Here is a 17,323-nt window from a genome sequence, read left to right on the forward strand (position 1 = left end):
GTGGGGTTGGCATTAAATTTACTCACACTCACTCCTCCCACGTGACTCTCATAAACACTCAATGTCACACTCACACAGCTTTATTCTCTAACTCTTCCAACCACCATCAGTGATACTCAGAGATACCCCCAAACACATTTCTATTTCTACTCATAACACAGTGAGTGAGTACTTACTTGCTCACTCACACTCACACTGCACTCTACTACTGATGTCATAGGGAAGCTCAGCTTCAGACCCTGGGAATCTCAATGGCAATTGCTGCACCAATTACTGCTTGAACCCACCACAGGGCTCAGGTGGATGAGAACTGGATTCTGCAGTCTAACTTGGCCTTTTCCCTTTAGAAGTCACCAACAAGTAGCAGCTACAACCCTTAGCAAATAACCTTACTGTTCTGTTATTGTAATCCCATTTTCTTTCCTGCACATAGAGAACTGAGTGAATGATGCAGTCAGTAAGGCCCCGCGTAACTCAAGGTAAATCAAACGAATTATTACTTCATAGTAACAGAGGGATAATAGTCTCTGGGAAGGGAGTGTGACTGTGGGATAGCAGGTATAGTAGGGAGAGATGTCTCTATAGTAACAGTGGGATAATAGTCTCTGGGAAGGGAATGTGACTGTGGGATAGCAGGTATAGTAGGGAGAGATGGTACCTATAGTAACAGTGGGATAATAGTCTCTGGGAAGGGAGTGTGACTGTGGGATAGCAGGTATAGTAGGGAGAGATGTGTCTATAGTAACAGTGGATAATAGTCTCTGGGAAGGGAGTGTGACTGTGGGATAGCAGGTATAGTAGGGAGAGATGTGTCTATAGTAACAGTGGATAATAGTCTCTGGGAAGGGAGTGTGACTGTGGGATAGCAGGTATAGTAGGGAGAGATGTGTCTATAGTAACAGTGGATAATAGTCTCTGGGAAGGGAGTGTGACTGTGGGATAGCAGGTATAGTAGGGAGAGTTGGTGCCTATAGTAACAGTTGGTTAATAGTCTCTGGGAAAGGGAGTGTGACTGTGGATAGCAGGTTATAGTAGGGAGAGTTGGTGCCTATAGTAACAGTGGTTAATAGTCTCTGGAAGGGAGTGGATAGCAGTATAGTAGGAGAGTGTGCCTATAGTAACAGTGGTTAGATAGTCTCTGGGAAGGAGTGTGACTGTGGGATAGCAGGTATAGTAGGGAGAGATGGTGTCTATAGTAACAGTGGATAATAGTCTCTGGGAAGGGAGTGTGACTGTGGGATAGCAGGTATAGTTAGGGAGAGTTGTGGCCTATAGTAAGCAGGGTGTAATAGTCTCTGGGAAGGGAGTGTGACTGTGGGATAGCAGGTATAGTATTGAGAGATGGAGCCTATAGTAACAGTGGATAATAGTCTCTGGGAAGGGAGTGTGACTGTGGGATAGCAGGTATAGTAGGGAGAGATGTGTCTATAGTAACAGTGGATAATAGTCTCTGGGAAGGGAGTGTGACTGTGGGGATAGCAGGTATAGTAGGGAGAGATGTGTCTATAGTAACAGTGGATAATAGTCTCTGGGAAGGGAGTTGGTGACTGTGGGATAGCAGGTATAGTAGGGAGAGATGGTGGTCTATAGTAACAGTGGATAATAGTCTCTGGGAAGGGAGTGTGACTGTGGGATAGCAGGTATAGTAGGGAGAGATGGTGTCTATAGTAACAGTGGATAATAGTCTCTGGGAAGGGAGTGTGACTGTGGGATAGCAGGTATAGTAGGGAGAGATGGTGTCTATAGTAACAGTGGATAATAGTCTCTGGGAAGGGAGTGTGACTGTGGGATAACAGGTATAGTAGGGAGAGATGGTGCCTATAGTAACAGTGGATAATAGTCTCTGGGAAGGGAGTGTGACTGTGGGATAGCAGGTATAGTAGGGAGACATGGTGCCTATAGTAACAGTGGCTGAGTAGAATGAAATTGTGGAGCTGATAAAGTAGCTGCTAAGTTGTACCAGTGCAGTTAACATTAGAAGCCAGAAATCTGAATCAGAAATTGCTAGTAATGAGAAAAGTAAGTTTGTTTTCAATACACACATGTAGAGCTGAATGGTCAGATTTACAATAGAAACAGTAGAATTGTACCTGTATCTGATGATTGAGCAGTAACAGTGGCCCATGTTTGTACCTTCAAAGGTGCCCGATCGACAAGCCACCGATTTCCAAGTCTTCTGCCGATATTGGTTATTTCGTACACACATAATATTATACAAAATGAAGTGTCAGTCAATATTCATCTATAGCCACATTTACTCATAGTAACCAATGAAATCATTATTTCCTTTACTCATCACAAGCAATTTGTGATTGGTTTCTACTGTCATCACCTCTTTTAATAAATCAACCCAATAGGTTTGGGTGGTTGTATTGGCTGCAGAATGTGTCGGTGCATCTGCTAATTATCTGTTCCTATTTCAGAGGAGACGGTGCTGTACCAAGGATATGCTACCAAATCCCCCCCAAAGATGTTCCTGAATAAGGTAAATAAAGTTTCTTATGTTTCCAATAAACAAGCTGGGAAGCACCAGGAGACATGGGCTGCTGGGGAGCCCTGTACTTAAAGGAGAACTAAACCCCCCTCCTAAAGAGAGTCTCACCCCCTCCCTTTCCACATAGTCCAGTATTTTAAAAGTGTCGCTATTAGATGGGGACTCTCTTTAGATGGGGGTTTAGTTCTCCTTTAAAGAGGAAGTTCAATTTATGTTCTGCTTGGTTATACAGCAATATATTTTAACATTATTTTCCATGGAGACCTGGTTGTCAGGATAAATAAGCCCTAGCGACCTGAGTTGCAAACACAAATCTATTATTACTAATACAGGTATGGGATATATTATCTGTAAATCCGTTATCCAGAAAGCTCCAATTTATAGAAAGGCTGTCTCCCATAGACTCCATTATAATCAAATAATCCAAAATTTTTTAAAATAATTTCCTTTTTCTGTGTAATAATAAAATTGTACTTGATCCCAACTAAGATATAATTAATCCTTATTGGAGGCAAAACCAGCCTATTGGGTTTATTTCATGTTTATATGATTTTCTAGTAGACTTAGGGATCCCCAACCTTTTCAACCCAGTGAGCAACATTCAGAAGTAAAAGGAGTTGGGGAGCAACACAAGCATGAAAAATGTTCCTGGGTGCCAAATAAGGGCTGTGATTGGCCATTTAGTAGCCCCTATGAGGATTATCAACCTACATTGAGACTCTGTTTGGCAGTACATCTGGTTTTTATACAACTAAAACTTGTCTCCAAGTCTGGAATTCAAAAATAATCACCTGCTTTGAGACCACTGGGAGCAACATCCAAGGGGTTGGGGAGCAACATGTTACTCACGAGCTACTGGTTGGGGATCACTGAGTTAAGGAATGGAAATCCTAATTATGGTTTAAGACTCAATATCTTGAAAACCCCAGGTCATGAGCATTCTGGATAATCCCTGTATTACAATTGGACATTTTCTAAATTTGGAATAATTTGGGGCTCAGTTAATTCATCAGGATCATTGGACTCTTTCTATTCAGTGGAAGGAGAGATATTTCATCTTATGGACCAATTCAGAACAAGTGTGTAACCTGGTGTATTATGAAACAAATAAAGCCCGCAAGAAAAAGGGGGAGATACCCGTCAGCGAGTAAGTACCCAGACAAATATCACTCGTCTGTTGGACAGATGTTTGTTGGAGTTTCTCGCCAAGCTTGCGAGCTCTGTTCTCTCTTGTGATTGGTGCTTTTACCACCAGGATCATAGATGTCAAGAAAGGTAACGACGTGGCCAAAATATCTTCCATCATAAAGATGCACTTGTGCCCACCTGAGAATGTGCTGGAGATTACGACAAAAAGTCGGAAATACTACCTTATTACTAAGTAAGTAGCTGGTGGTCTTTGGGGGGTGAGTTGCTACTATGCTGGGTTTGTGGGGTCTGATGTGATGGGTTAGAGGCAGCCAACTGATCTGAGCTGGAGTTTGGTTTATCCAATAATTAACCTACTGCTGACCCCCTGGATGTTGGGGGTCTGTAAATAACACCTTTGTCTCCAGATGTGGGGCCCATTAGAGAGGCTCCACCCATAACTCCCAACTGTCCCGATTTTGACAGCTCAACCTGCAATCCCGGATTTCTTACTGAAATGCCCTGACTTTCTCTTTGATCTCCTGCACTGAAAAAGATACAAAGTTTCTAAAACTCAATTGGCTTTTGGCAGAGAGCCCAGAATGCGTGGCAGGTGCACTTAGATACTTTTGTAACAATTTAAGACAAGCAAAGAAACAATTGCGACAATTTAAGATAAGCAAAGAAACAATTGTAGGCAGACATGCAGGTCTGTTGGGGAAACTGACTTGCAGCTTAAAGGGCAGTTCGCCTTCATTAGCAAAACTGTAAAAATACATTAAAATCACAGAAATGTGTTCAAATTTTCATAACCTGACAAATTTTGTAAACTAAACATGGTAATTAGGGGGTGAAGCCACAAAAATGGGCGTGACCAATAATGTTCGCTGTGCTCCATGCAGCAAATCTTTATGTCCCTCTTTCTTTTTCCAACATGTTGGGAGGTTTGCCCACCCTCTCTAATGCCTTGTTTGTTTCTAATTAGCCACAGAGAGGAGACAGAAGCCTTATATACACAGCTTGTCCGCCAGAGGCCACAGCCCCAACAGCCCCAACAAGAGGCTTCTCTTTCAATTCCCATCCCAGAGACCAATGTAAGTCCTGCTCTTGGGGTGAAATTGGGAAAAGGAATTATTTTTCCGTGTTTCATCATTTATTTCCCTTACAGGAAGCCAGACATCCTCCTGCACTTCCTAATCCTCATAATCTCTGGGCTTCATCACAAACACAAAGAATTCAATGGCAGCAGGATTTCAAGCAGGTTCAGTATCCAAACATTGCCCTTTGCAAGCTGGGGGGGGGGGCATTTAGCTCTAAGCAGTGACAGGGGTGTAGGTAGATGCCACTGTAGCTTTCTCTTTGTGCACCACAGCAGCTACAACCATGTGCCATACAGGTTATAATTGGGCATTTATTGGCACAAGTGAATTGTGTATTTTGCATTAATTGCCTCACTGCAGCACCCCAGTAAACTGTCCCTTATATCTGTACTGAGCCTGTTTAGCTGTGGGTTATTGTGAAGCTGAAGAACTGCGCTTCCACCATGAATACTGAGCTTCCTACGTTCAGCTCTGCTGCATTCAGAGGGGGCAGGGTGGGTGCTATAAGAGGGTGTCCCCTTGTCCATCATTCTGAGGTGGTACAAGCAGCAGAGCCAGGGTTGTGTGTGCCGCCCCCATGATTGGGCTTTGCATTACTTACACTATTACCAACAATGGGCAAATTTGCAGTAACCCAGGGTAACAAATCAAAATCATTAGCTGGAAATATTAGTGGGTCCACTGGTGTCTAACACCCACCCCACGGCCCTGTAAAGGCATCCACTATCAGGTTCTGTTCTCATTGCTTTCTTCTTGTGTTTGTGTTTCAGGACAGACCGATCACCTACCCCAACACTAAGACCAAGAAGAGTGTAAGTCGCAGTCTCTTTGCTCGACCTTTTGGCCTTCGCGCTAAAGGCAAATCCCTTAACACATATCCCTGTGCCCCATGTTCTGCCTCCAGTTCTGAGACTCAAGGAGAGTCCAGTTTCTGCAATATTTAACCCAGAATGCAGCGGCTGCAGAGGGCAGGTCTCTGTACCAGGAATTCTTTATTTATTTACCGACACCAGGAAACCACTTTCCCCAGAGACAAAGGAAGGTTTTCTGGCTCAACCAATGTTACAATCCCCCATACAGATCCAGGCAAACATGTAACCAAGCTGCACTCATACAAAACATAGCTTCGCTTCATTTGCATTTAAAGGGGAACTCCACCTGAAAACTATGTTTTGATTAAAGGGATACTGTCATGGGAAAAAATGAATCAGTTAATAGTGCTGCTCCAGCAGAATTCTGCACTGAAATCCATTTCTCAAAAGAGCAAACTGATTTTTTTATATTCAATTTTGAAATCTGACATGGGGCTAGACATATTGTTAGTTTCCCAGCTGCCCCAAGTCATGTGACTTGTGCTCTGATAAACTTCAATCACTCTTTACTGCTGTACTGCAAGTTGGAGTGATATCACCCCCTCCCTTTTCCCCCCCAGCAGCCAAACAACAGAACAATGGGAAGGTAACCAGATAGCAGCTCCCTAACACAAGATAACAGCTGCCTGGTAGATCTAAGAACAGCACTCATTAGTAAAATCCAGGTCCCACTGAGACACATTCAGTTACATTGAGAAGGAAAAACAACAGCCTGCCAGAAAGCATTTCTCTCCTAAAGTGCAGGCACAAGTCACATGACCAGGGGCAGCTGGGAAATTGACAATATGTCTAGCCCCATGTCAGATTTCAAAATTGAATATAAAAAAATCTGTTTGCTCTTTTGAGAAATGGATTTCAGTGCAGAATTCTGCTGGAGTAGCACTATTAACTGATGCGTTTTGAAAAAAACATGTTTTCCGATGACAGTATCCCTTTAAGGATAGAAAATCTAATTTTAAAGGAGAACTAAACCTAAAAATGAATATAGCTAAAAATGGCATATTTTTTATACTGAACTTATTGTGTGAGGCTAAAGTTTGAGCTTGTCAATAGCAGCAATGATCCAGGACTTCAAACTTGTCACAGGGGGTCACCATCTTGGAAAGTGTCTGTGACACTCACATGCTCAGTGGGCTCTGATTGGCTGTTGAGAAGCTAAGCTTAGGGCTCGTCACTAATTATCCAGCACAAAATGAGCTTCCCTGGCTGTAATATAAGCTGATGCTACAGGTTTGCTGATTATTCAATTCTGATGCTAATTGCACTGGTTTCTGTGCTGCCATGTAGTAATTATGTGTATTAATTACTAATCAGCCTTATATTGTGACATTTCTATTCTATGTGTACTGTATATTGTGAGTGGCTCCCTAAGCTCAGTAAGTGACAGCAGCACAGAGCATGTGAATCAATGAATCAGCAGAAAAGAAGATGGGGAGCTACTGGGGCATCTTTGGAGACACAGATCTTTACTGCTAAAGGGCTGTGGTTGCCTTGGGCTGGTACAGAAGCACAAAACATCATGTACAACATTTCTACCTACTTCTTTAGTTAGGCTTTAGTTCTCCTTTAAGCAACTCGGCAATGTCCATCCATTCCCCTTATTCTCACAGGGTTTATGGTTATGTGTAAATGAATTGCTAATGAAGTATCCATCTGGCTGTTTATATTGCACTGCTGGTTCTGGTTCCTATAAAATTGTAGCAGAAGCCGGCCGACCTGGACAGCTGACTTCTGCGACATCGTTTGAAGAGGAATAAGAATATATATTGTCAAGGCAAAGCAAATGCAGGACTTGTTTGTTCTTGTGAGTGCCGTTCTCTTGCCGTCGGCCAAATATACCAACAAAGGTGCAACCAGAGCAACGGGACTGAGTATGAAATGCTGATACCGACCAAACAGGCTTTCATTTTTTTTCATATTTCATACTGAAAACAAAACTGAAAAGACATTAAATGGTCAGTGTCTGCTCTTGGCTCAAATCCTTGTCTTCTGTATTTCCAGACTGGTCATAGGAACAAGAAATATCACAGCACTCCCGAGCATTTCCAACACCCCACTCTTGATACTTTATTTTCAATGTTATCCATGTTTCAGGTACCTTTTTATTTTACTTTCTGCAGTAGGAAATGTATCAAGGGTTCTTATTGAGTAGTTAAAGGGCAACTAGTACTTATTATGAAATATTTGTCATAGAACTTATCTTGCTGGCTAAAACAAAATATCTGCCAATTGTGGGCGTTGTGCTGTATGGATTCCCATCCTGGATCCCCAGAAGTAAATACCCAGCCAGTGTAATATCCCTTTAATTGTTCACTAGGCAGATGTTGAGCTTTAATGTGTCTGTATGATGCCGGGTACCATCCATAATAGAGGATTTATATAATCTGACCTTTTCTGTAGAATCCAGCAAATACAGTCAGTGCTGCGCAGTCAAACTCTGAAAGTGAAGTAAGTAAACGTGTATTCTGTTTGTTGGTATCTGCCTGTATATTGGGGGGCTGGGGGGTCAGGGGTAACATTGCACTGCAGCTTTAAAAAGCCTTACTCTTGAATACACTACCTGTGACTTTGAGGCAGCAGAGATGCGACACTTGTATGATCACAACCTCATCAATTTTTGCCCCATTTCCCCACCAGTGTGGTGGAGCTGATTCTAATGGCTGATCTTTTGTCCCCAAGTCAGAGATCATATTGTTCATATTAATCTTTGGGCCTAATCCAGCCTAATGTCGAAAGAGCATTTAAGAACCCATGTCAATACTGACCCTAGAGGAGCCAAATCAGCAGCAATTATTGGCCTAAGTATTGACATGGCTGCTAATTTGGCCCCTCTCCTGGCCAGACCCTCAGCCTGTATCCTTCCCAATCTTTCTACAAGGTGAAACTGTCAGGGTCGCAGTGGGCTAGCAGAACACTGGGAAAAAACCTGCAGCTCCGCCGGTCCAGATCCGCTCGCACCTGTACCATATCCGATCTCGGTGCTCCTACGGAGGTGGATAGAGGAGGGTTGTGGGCAGCTGACATTGGGGGCCCTAAAGTCAGCAGAGGGGGAGGTTGGGGGCTAGGAGTGTGTGTAGGCCCCAGATGTGGCAGCCCCAGTGGGCCCAGACCCCCCAGTCCGACACTGCAAACTGGAGGCTGGGTCAGATACAACTTACCCAAGACATTTCAAGGCTGAACCAAGACATTTCTGTGTTATTTTGGGCACAGCGTCCGCTCCCCTCCCACAAACTCTCCCCCACGTCATCCAGCCCCATCCAGATGGTCCCACCTTGCAGTGTCCATAGTAGCACTTGTACCATGCCTGAACTTCCAGGGGGGGGGGGGTAATTTTAGGGACAAACCCCCTGAAAAGTTTAAATCTCAGTAATTTTGTTTATTCCTAAGTACAATGTAGAACTAGAACTGTCTGTTCTGTGTATAATAACCCCGATTCCATATCCCTACAGGGTGAATGGGACCCCCGGGAGAACAGTGAGCAGGACAGCGGTGAGCAACTTCCCCTTAAAAATGAGAAACCCAAGAGAACGTAAGTACTTACCTGCGTGATGACTCCTGAATGTAGTGCTAAAGTGCACCTGTGCAGCAATTCATTTTCACTAAAGATCTGATTGGTTGCTGTGGGTAATTCTACTGGTAAAATTGCACTCACATTAGCAAATTAGCCCCATTTATTAGTTGATTGGTTTAAAACGAGATGCTTTTCTACACCGATGGGTCTGATTTTCAAAACATTGTTGCGGAAGCCACGGCTCCAATTTCCACAGTGCCACGTGGGAGTGCCGTGTTGCCATAACATAAATATAAAATCAGTGACAGTGTGTAATCAATATATTTAGTGTCAGTAACTGCTACTGCCGCCGTGGTTATAGCAACCCCACATTTAATATTTCTATTTATGGTCCGAGTCTCCAACGAAACACCTTCCGGAAGATAACAGTGAAGATGTCCACAGAAGAACTCAAGAAGTACTTTGATGTTGGAAAATGCCTACAGTAAGGGAACACCCATCTGTGTAATGTATAACCCACTACACTTCTTATAGAGAACAATATACGAGTCCCAGAAAGGAAGTAGAGACATGTGAGCGGTGCTGGGCCAACTTACACGCTCTTGGCAACCAGTGCACGTCCCTGGCCCCCTCCTGTGAGTGAGTGTGAGCTCTCTGGTGAGAGAAAGTAGGAAGACCCAGAGGGCCGTGGTGCATTTGAGATCATGCAGGGCCTGAACTAGGGAAGTGCAGGCGAAGGGGTATGTGCCCAGCACCCCCTCACCCTTGCACCCTAGGCACATGCCTCTTCTGTCAACCCCTAGGTCCAGCCCTGCACATGAATCCCAAAAAGAAAGTAGAGACAGACACATGGGCCCAAGAAAGGAAGTAGAGACAGACACATGGGCCCAAGAAAGGAAGTAGAGACAGACACATGGGCCCAAGAAAGGAAGTAGAGACAGACACATGGGCCCAAGAAAGGAAGTAGAGAGAGACACATGAATCCCAAATGGGAAGTTGGAAAATGGGAATGAGGCAGACTTGTGAATCCCAGAAAGGAGTAGAGACAGACTCATGAATCCCAGAAAAGAAGTAGAGACAGGCACATGTATCCCAGAAGGGAAGTAGAGACAGACACATGAGTCCAGAAAAGAAGTAGAGAGAGACACATGAATCCCAGTTGGGAAGTGGAAATAGACATATGAATACCAGAAAGGAAATTTACACTGGCACATGAGTCAAGAAAGGAAGTAGAGACAAGCGCATGAATCCCAGAAGGGAAGTATTAACAGACAGACACATGAATCCCAGAAAAGAAGTAGAGCTATACACATGAATATCAGAAGGGAAATAGAGACAGACACATGAGTCTAGAAAAGAAGTAGAGACAGACACATGAGTCTAGAAAAGAAGTAGAGACAGACACATGAGTCCAGAAAAAAAGTAGAGAGAGACACATGAATCCCAGAAGGGAAGTAGACAACTGGCTACATATGAATAGCAGCTGGGAAATAAAGACAGATACACGAGTCCCAGAAAGGAGGTAGAGACAGACACATAAATCTCAGGAAAAGGGGTGCTGGGTTGGCGTCTAAGGTAAACCATTATATTCACAGGGGGGGGGGTGTAATAGAAATTGGCACTTCCCAGGGAATAGCACTTATATGTGTCCTTTAAATACCATACTGATAAAAACCAGAAGGGAAGTGTAAAGAAGGAAGAACATGAAAAACATTCTATATTCTTTATTTCCATCTTAACAGTGTCAGGGAGTGGAAGCCCCCTGAAGATACCAGCTTCCACTTAAAAAAGGGGGATCTCATTTTCTGCATCAATGGTTTTAGGCTGGAGAGCCGGAAAATGCTGTTTTACCTGCTGAACTGCTGCACAGAGAAAGAGGTGAGCGTTGGGTGCTAGTGGGGTGCTATTCAAGGCTGATAGAGTAACATAGGTGTCAGTTCTACTCACCGTTCAGAAGTTCAGCTTATTCAGGGCAACCTCCGAGGAACACTGGGTCTTCTGTCTTTATATTCACACTGGTCTCTATTATAAACCTGCAGATACTGGAGCTCTCCAACAATCTAACATTGTCCCTAAATCTCCAGGAGGTCTTTCTCTGCCCCCCTACTGCAGTCTGATTTGAGGAGTAGTAGCTTCAACAATCAGGGATTTCCATAGACCCTCATGATTTAGCTGGGGGGGGGTAGAAAAGCCAATTCTAATGTGGCCCTATGGTTAGTAATGGCAGGGGGTTCATCAATATTTTGTTCAGGACTCAGTTGCATAATGGCAGATATCAGGTTTTTCTTACCATGGGCTTTTGAAAGGGTGGGGCTTTTTGGAATGGGTGGAGTTGAAAGTAGTTGTGAGGTGTTGCTTGATTGGACTGGGGACCTACCAACTGCTGTTCTTGTCTCATTAAATATGGGAAGAATATTTTGCTTGTGATTAAATCTGTTGGGGTGGATAATGGGTTCATTATCTTTTAGGTGATGCTGACTCTGATCAGAGTGGAGCCTCACTTCCATACAATGGGCTGCTCCTGCACTTCCCCTGGTGCCAACGATGAAGCTTTAAATTGATTTTGATTGGTCATATGTCCCTAAAGGAGCCAAGGAAGAGCCAAGGCCAGGCCCAGCTGTATAGTCATGTATGCCGGTGCTGTGGGGACAGTAGGAAACGAAGACACAACAGATCTCATTAATCAACATGGGACCAAGCTGAACTATTCCTGCTCAACACTTAGGGGCAGATTCATCTAAGTGTGAAATTACAGTTCACCAGGGTAAAATGTCACCCGTCTCTATTGATTTCTATGAGATTTTATTGACATATTTAGCAAATGGTGAACTCTAACTTTCCCCCCATTGGCAAATACGCCTCTAAAAATCACATAGAAATGTGCAGAGACAGGTGAAGGTTTACTATGGGAAACTCTAAATCTGCCCCAAATGTTACTCTTCTCTTGTGTATATTTTTACTCTACCAAATGATCTATTTCATTCTAGGCAGCCTGGCAAGGTGTGGGTTCCTTTAACAGCCGGGTACAAAGTAAAGATGCCACACTTGCTGATGTTTTGCTAAACATATAAATCAGAACCATGAACAGCAAATAAAAAGAATGTCGGTAAAGAACAAAGTAGTACAGTTATTAACCATTAGTTAACCCTAGTGGTTGGTTATGTTTGTGAGCACTTATCTGTGATCCGTGGTGTTGCATCCATGAATTCCAGTACACAGAGTTTATAATCAATTAGTGAATATCCATGCGGTATTCCCAGGAATGCAGTGTCCGGTCTGTTGTCCTGGCTCTCCTTTTGGGTAGAACCGGGCCATTAGCTTAGCCAGGGTGACTGACCCTATTGGGCACTGGAACTTGGGGCGCTAACCTATTCTGCTCAAAGAAGGAGCCCGACTAATAAACCTTCTGGTTCTTATGAGACAATTCCCTGAGTCCATAACTGGGCCCTAGATCTGCAATGGCTGGATGGAAGGCCTATTAGAACAGGAACCCGAGGGGCCTAAGAGAGTGAAGTATTGGCACACTACGGGGAACCTGCTCCTTCCTTTAAAAAGATGTATCTTCACATTTGGATAACTGAACGTAATAGTCTGTGTGCCACTTGGGTGCCTTTCTCTGCCTCTGGGGGGAAGATTGTAAGGCAGGAGGATCTGTGAAGTTCTGAAGAACAGAAGTAGGATCAAGCATTGGGGAGACAAGTAGCAATGGTTCTTCTGTATCAGAATTTGAGTCATCAGACCCTTCTATATCAGTCATTTGTAGGTCATGTAAGTTGGAAGGGTTGGAATTCTCATCAGACATTGGGGTTGGTGATTAACCTGCTGGTGGTTGATCAGTTGACAGAGTAAAGGGTCGTTCAGCCAATTGGTTCCAAGAACTAAAAAATGGTTTCAAGCATACGTAATTCTGAACAGAACTGTGATTTCCCTTTGTATCATATACATTAAACAGTTTCTGGACAATTTCATATGGACCCTTCTACTTTGGTCAAGGTTTAGGACACACACCTCTTTGCGTGGTTGAAACTCGCACCCATACTTTTTCTCCTGGTTCATTCGCCTGGGCAGTTATAAGTCATAGTTCTGTTTCTGTTTTATAATAGCTTTGGCCCTGAGATATTTAGCCATATTTATGATACCTGCCAACCTGTTTGCAACTTCACTTACATAGTTGGTAAGGTTGGTAATTTTTTCATCTATATACTCACCATTAACAAGGTCTACAGGCAACTACATCTTCCTCCCAAACATCACCATGAATGGAACTATCCTGTAGAGGACTGTACGCTGCTACGGTATCCCATCATAACGTATGGGACAATGTCATCCCAATCCATCTGATGGTCTTCCACAAATGAGGACAACATTGTAAGGAGTGTGCGGTTGAACTGCTCCACTATTCCATCTGGCTGTGGGTGATAAGGGGTAGTTCTTGTTTTGTTCAAGCCCAACAGTGAACATGTCTTTAAAGACTTGGATTCAAAAGTCCTACCCTGGTCTGTAGGGAGGGTCCTTGATACTTCATAATGACATATAAAATTCTCCACTAAATTTTTTGTGACGGTTTTAACTTCCTGGTTAGGGAGAGAGTAAACTTCAGCTCATTTTGAGAAATAATCACCAATATGTACTTGTTACCCTTATTCGTTTCTGGTAGAGGTCCCAATATAAAATCTGATTGGGAAGATACCATTGGCACTTTAGTAGTTTTGTTATCAGTTTAATGTGCCCCACATACAATACATGCTTTACATCTTTACACCAGGATGGCCAGAAATGTTGGGCAATGACCTTGGCAGTGACCTTATCCACACCCAGGTGTCCTCCCATTTTGTCAATATGTAACATCTCTAAAATCACTGGTAGAGCTCTGTAGGGCAACAATTTGAAATGTAGCTTGTCTGGGATCATCTCCATGGAAGAGTCAACTCCTGATGGATAAGTCAGACCAGTGTTAACAAAACATTTCTTGGTGTGGGGAGCTATGAGCCTCCCTTGGAAGGGAACGTTCTCCTGCCATAATCCATTCCTCAAATTGGCAGATGTCATTGTCTAGGCCTCAAGCTGATTTTAGATCCATAGGGATAACATGGACTGGTCGTGTTATAGGGTTCTCTGCTATAGAAGGAGGTTGTAAGTTGCTGCTTTGGATCTCAGAGTATGGTCTATGGGATTGGGCATCTGCATTCTGGTGATACCTGCCCGATGCTCAACTACATAATCAAACATAGAAAGTTGTTCCAACCAGCAAGTTCCAACCAGCAAGCCAACTGACCTTCCAGATCATGGAAGTTGTGTAGGCATCTCAAAGAGTTATAATAAGTCCTGACAGGGAACTGTTTTGCTAGTAAGTAATGTGTGTAGTAGCGAGTGAACATGACAATAGCTAGCAGTTCTTTACAAGTTGCTACATATGTTCCAGTTTAGTCAGTGCTCTGTTTGCATAAGAGATTACTCTTTTACTCCCATCTTGTATTTGCAACAACACAAATACCCCAAAAATGAAAAAAAAATTGTGTCGACCTCTCTATAAAGACTATGTACAAACTTAGGGGACTGTTCCTGCTGAATTGTGCTTAGTACAGGTAGAGATGTCGCGAACTGTTCGCCGGCGAACTTGTTTGCGCGAACATCGGGTGTTCGCGCTCGCCGGAAGTTCGCGAACGTCGCGCGACGTTCGCCATTTTGGGTTCGCCATTGTTGGCGCTTTTTTTTGCCCTCTCACCCCAGACCAGCAGGTACATGGCAGCCAATCAGGAAGCTCTCCCCTGGACCACTCCCCTTCCCTATAAAAACCGAAGCCCTGCAGCGTTTTTTCACTCTGCCTGTGTGTGCTGAAGAGATAGTGTAGGGAGAGAGCTGCTGCCTGTTAGTGATTTCAGGGACAGTTGAAAGTTTGCTGGCTAGTAATCGTTTTGATACTGCTCTGTTATTGGAGGGACAGAAGTCTGCAGGGGTTTGAGGGACATTTAAGCTTAGGTAGCTTTGCTGGCTAGTAATCTACCTTCTACTGCAGTGCTCTGTATGTAGCTGCAGTGGGCAGCTGTCCTGCTTCTGATCTCATCTGCTGACTGCTGCAATAACAGTAGTCCTTGTAAGGACTGCTTTTATTTATTTTTTTGTTGTTTTACTACTACTACTACTACTACTATAAGAGCCCAGTGCTATTAGTCTAGCAGTGTTGGGGAGTGGGACTGGTGTGCTAATCTGCTGCTCCTAGTAGTTCAGCAGCACCAACTTTAATTTTTTTTTTTTAATATTCTTTTTTTTTTATTTTACTTTTTTTATTTTACTACCGCTGTAGTAGTGTATAAGTTGACCTTTTAGGCATTATTTGCCCTGTAGGCATTATTTGCACACTGTTTTCTTCAACCCGCCATCGAGCTGTGTGACCTTGTTCACATTCTGTCTAAATATCCATAATATTACCGTCTCCAGAAAAAACACCGGAGTCACTTTTTTCAAGCAGCCATAATATATTTTACGTAATCCGTATCCACCGCTGTAGTAGTGTATACGTTGGCCTTGTAGGCATTATTTGCACACTGTTTTCTTCAACCCGCCATCGAGCTGTGTGACCTTGTTCCCATTCTGTCTAAATATCCATAATATTACCGTCTCCAGAAAAAACACCGGAGTCACTTTTTTTCAAATCCCTGCAGACTTCTGTCCCTCCAATACAGAGCAGTATCAAGCAGATTACTAGCCAGCAAACTTACTATCATCTGTCCCTGAAATCACTAACAGCTCTCCCCCTACACTATCTCTTCCAAGCACACACAGGCAGATTTTTCAGATACATTTTTGCCCTTGATCCCCCTCTGGCATGCCACTGTCCAGGTCGTTGCACCCTTTAAACAACTTTAAAATCATTTTTCTGGCCAGAAATGTCTTTTCTAGATGTTAAAGTTCGCCTTCCCATTGAAGTCTATGGGGTTCGCGAACCGTTCGCGAACCGCTCGCATTTTTGCGCAAGTTCGCGAATATGTTCGCGAACTTTTTTTCCGACGTTCGCTACATCCCTAAGTACAGGGGATACCTATGCTGCCATAGTTTTATGGGATCTCTCTGTACAGACTATGAGCAAACTTAGGGACTGTTCCTGCTGAATTGTGCTTAGTACAGGGAATACCTATGCTGCCATAGTTTTATGGGATCTCTCTGTACAGACTATGAGCAAACTTAGGGGACTGTTCCTGCTGAATTGTGCTTAGTACAGGGAATACCTATGCTGCCATAGTTTTATGGGATCTCTCTGTACAGACTACTCAGAGTTCCCTGTATAACTGCCTTTATATGGTCACAGAACAACCCCTCAGTGACTTCTAATATCCTTATCATTTACAGTAGGGGGTACATTATCCCTTATAATACATGAGTGATACTCAGAGTTCCCTGTATAACTCAGCCTGCAGCCTTGTGCCTTTATATGGTCACAGAACAACCCCTCAGTGACTTCTAATATCCTTATCATTTACAGTAGGGGGTACATTATCCCTTATAATATATTAGTGATACTCAGAGTTCCCTGTATAACTCAGCCTGCAGCCTTGTGCCTTTATATGGTCACAGAACAACCCCTCAGTGACTTCTAATATCCTTATCATTTACAGTAGGGGGTACATTATCCCTTATAATACATGAGTGATACTCAGAGTTCCCTGTATAACTCAGCCTGCAGCCTTGTGCCTTTATATGGTCACAGAACAACCCCTCAGTGACTTCTAATATCCTTATCATTTACAGTAGGGGGTACATTATCCCTTATAATACATGAGTGATACTCAGAGTTCCCTGTATAACTCAGCCTGCAGCCTTGTGCCTTTATATGGTCACAGAACAACCCCTCAGTGACTTCTAATATCCTTATCATTTACAGTAGGGGGTACATTATCCCTTATAATACATGAGTGATACTCAGAGTTCCCTGTATAACTCAGCCTGCAGTCTTGTGCCTTTATATGGTCACAGAACAACCCCTCAGTGACTTCTAATATCCTTATCATTTACAGTAGGGGGTACATTATCCCTTATAATACATGAGTGATACTCAGAGTTCCCTGTATAACTCAGCCTGCAGCCTTGTGCCTTTATATGGTCACAGAACAACCCCTCAGTGACTTCTAATATCCTTATCATTTACAGTAGGGGGTATATTATTATATGTATATACAAGACTGTACATTATATTAGTGTGTAGATCTCTAGGTGTATATAC

At 43.3% G+C, this 17,323-nt stretch overlaps 1 protein-coding gene across 1 annotated transcript; it reads left to right on the forward strand.

The window, feature by feature from the left end:
* The first annotated feature begins 191 nt into the window (after positions 1 to 191).
* On the forward strand, positions 192 to 12,219 carry LOC121396188. Its single transcript, XM_041570804.1, has 13 exons — positions 192 to 479; positions 2,424 to 2,485; positions 3,532 to 3,641; positions 3,750 to 3,875; positions 4,608 to 4,716; positions 4,791 to 4,883; positions 5,493 to 5,534; positions 7,596 to 7,688; positions 7,995 to 8,042; positions 9,044 to 9,123; positions 9,503 to 9,589; positions 10,848 to 10,983; positions 11,574 to 12,219. The coding sequence occupies exons 1-13, from the start codon at positions 446 to 448 to the stop codon at positions 11,664 to 11,666; spliced, it is 1,113 nt and encodes a 370-aa protein (XP_041426738.1). The 5' UTR covers positions 192 to 445; the 3' UTR covers positions 11,667 to 12,219.
* The last annotated feature ends 5,104 nt before the right edge of the window (positions 12,220 to 17,323 follow it).

Source organism: Xenopus laevis, chromosome 7S, assembly GCF_017654675.1.
Source record: "Xenopus laevis strain J_2021 chromosome 7S, Xenopus_laevis_v10.1, whole genome shotgun sequence".
Classification (NCBI taxonomy): Eukaryota; Metazoa; Chordata; class Amphibia; order Anura; family Pipidae; genus Xenopus; species Xenopus laevis.

Excerpts from the sequence above, each read along its gene's own strand:
- LOC121396188 (XM_041570804.1), top strand. The coding sequence starts at position 446 with ATGATGCAGTCAGTAAGGCCCCGCGTAACTCAAG. Across the intron at positions 8,043-9,043 it reads AGTCAAACTCTGAAAGTGAA|GGTGAATGGGACCCCCGGGA; the intron begins GTAAGTAAACGT and ends ATATCCCTACAG. Across the intron at positions 10,984-11,573 it reads ACTGCTGCACAGAGAAAGAG|GTGATGCTGACTCTGATCAG; the intron begins GTGAGCGTTGGG and ends ATTATCTTTTAG.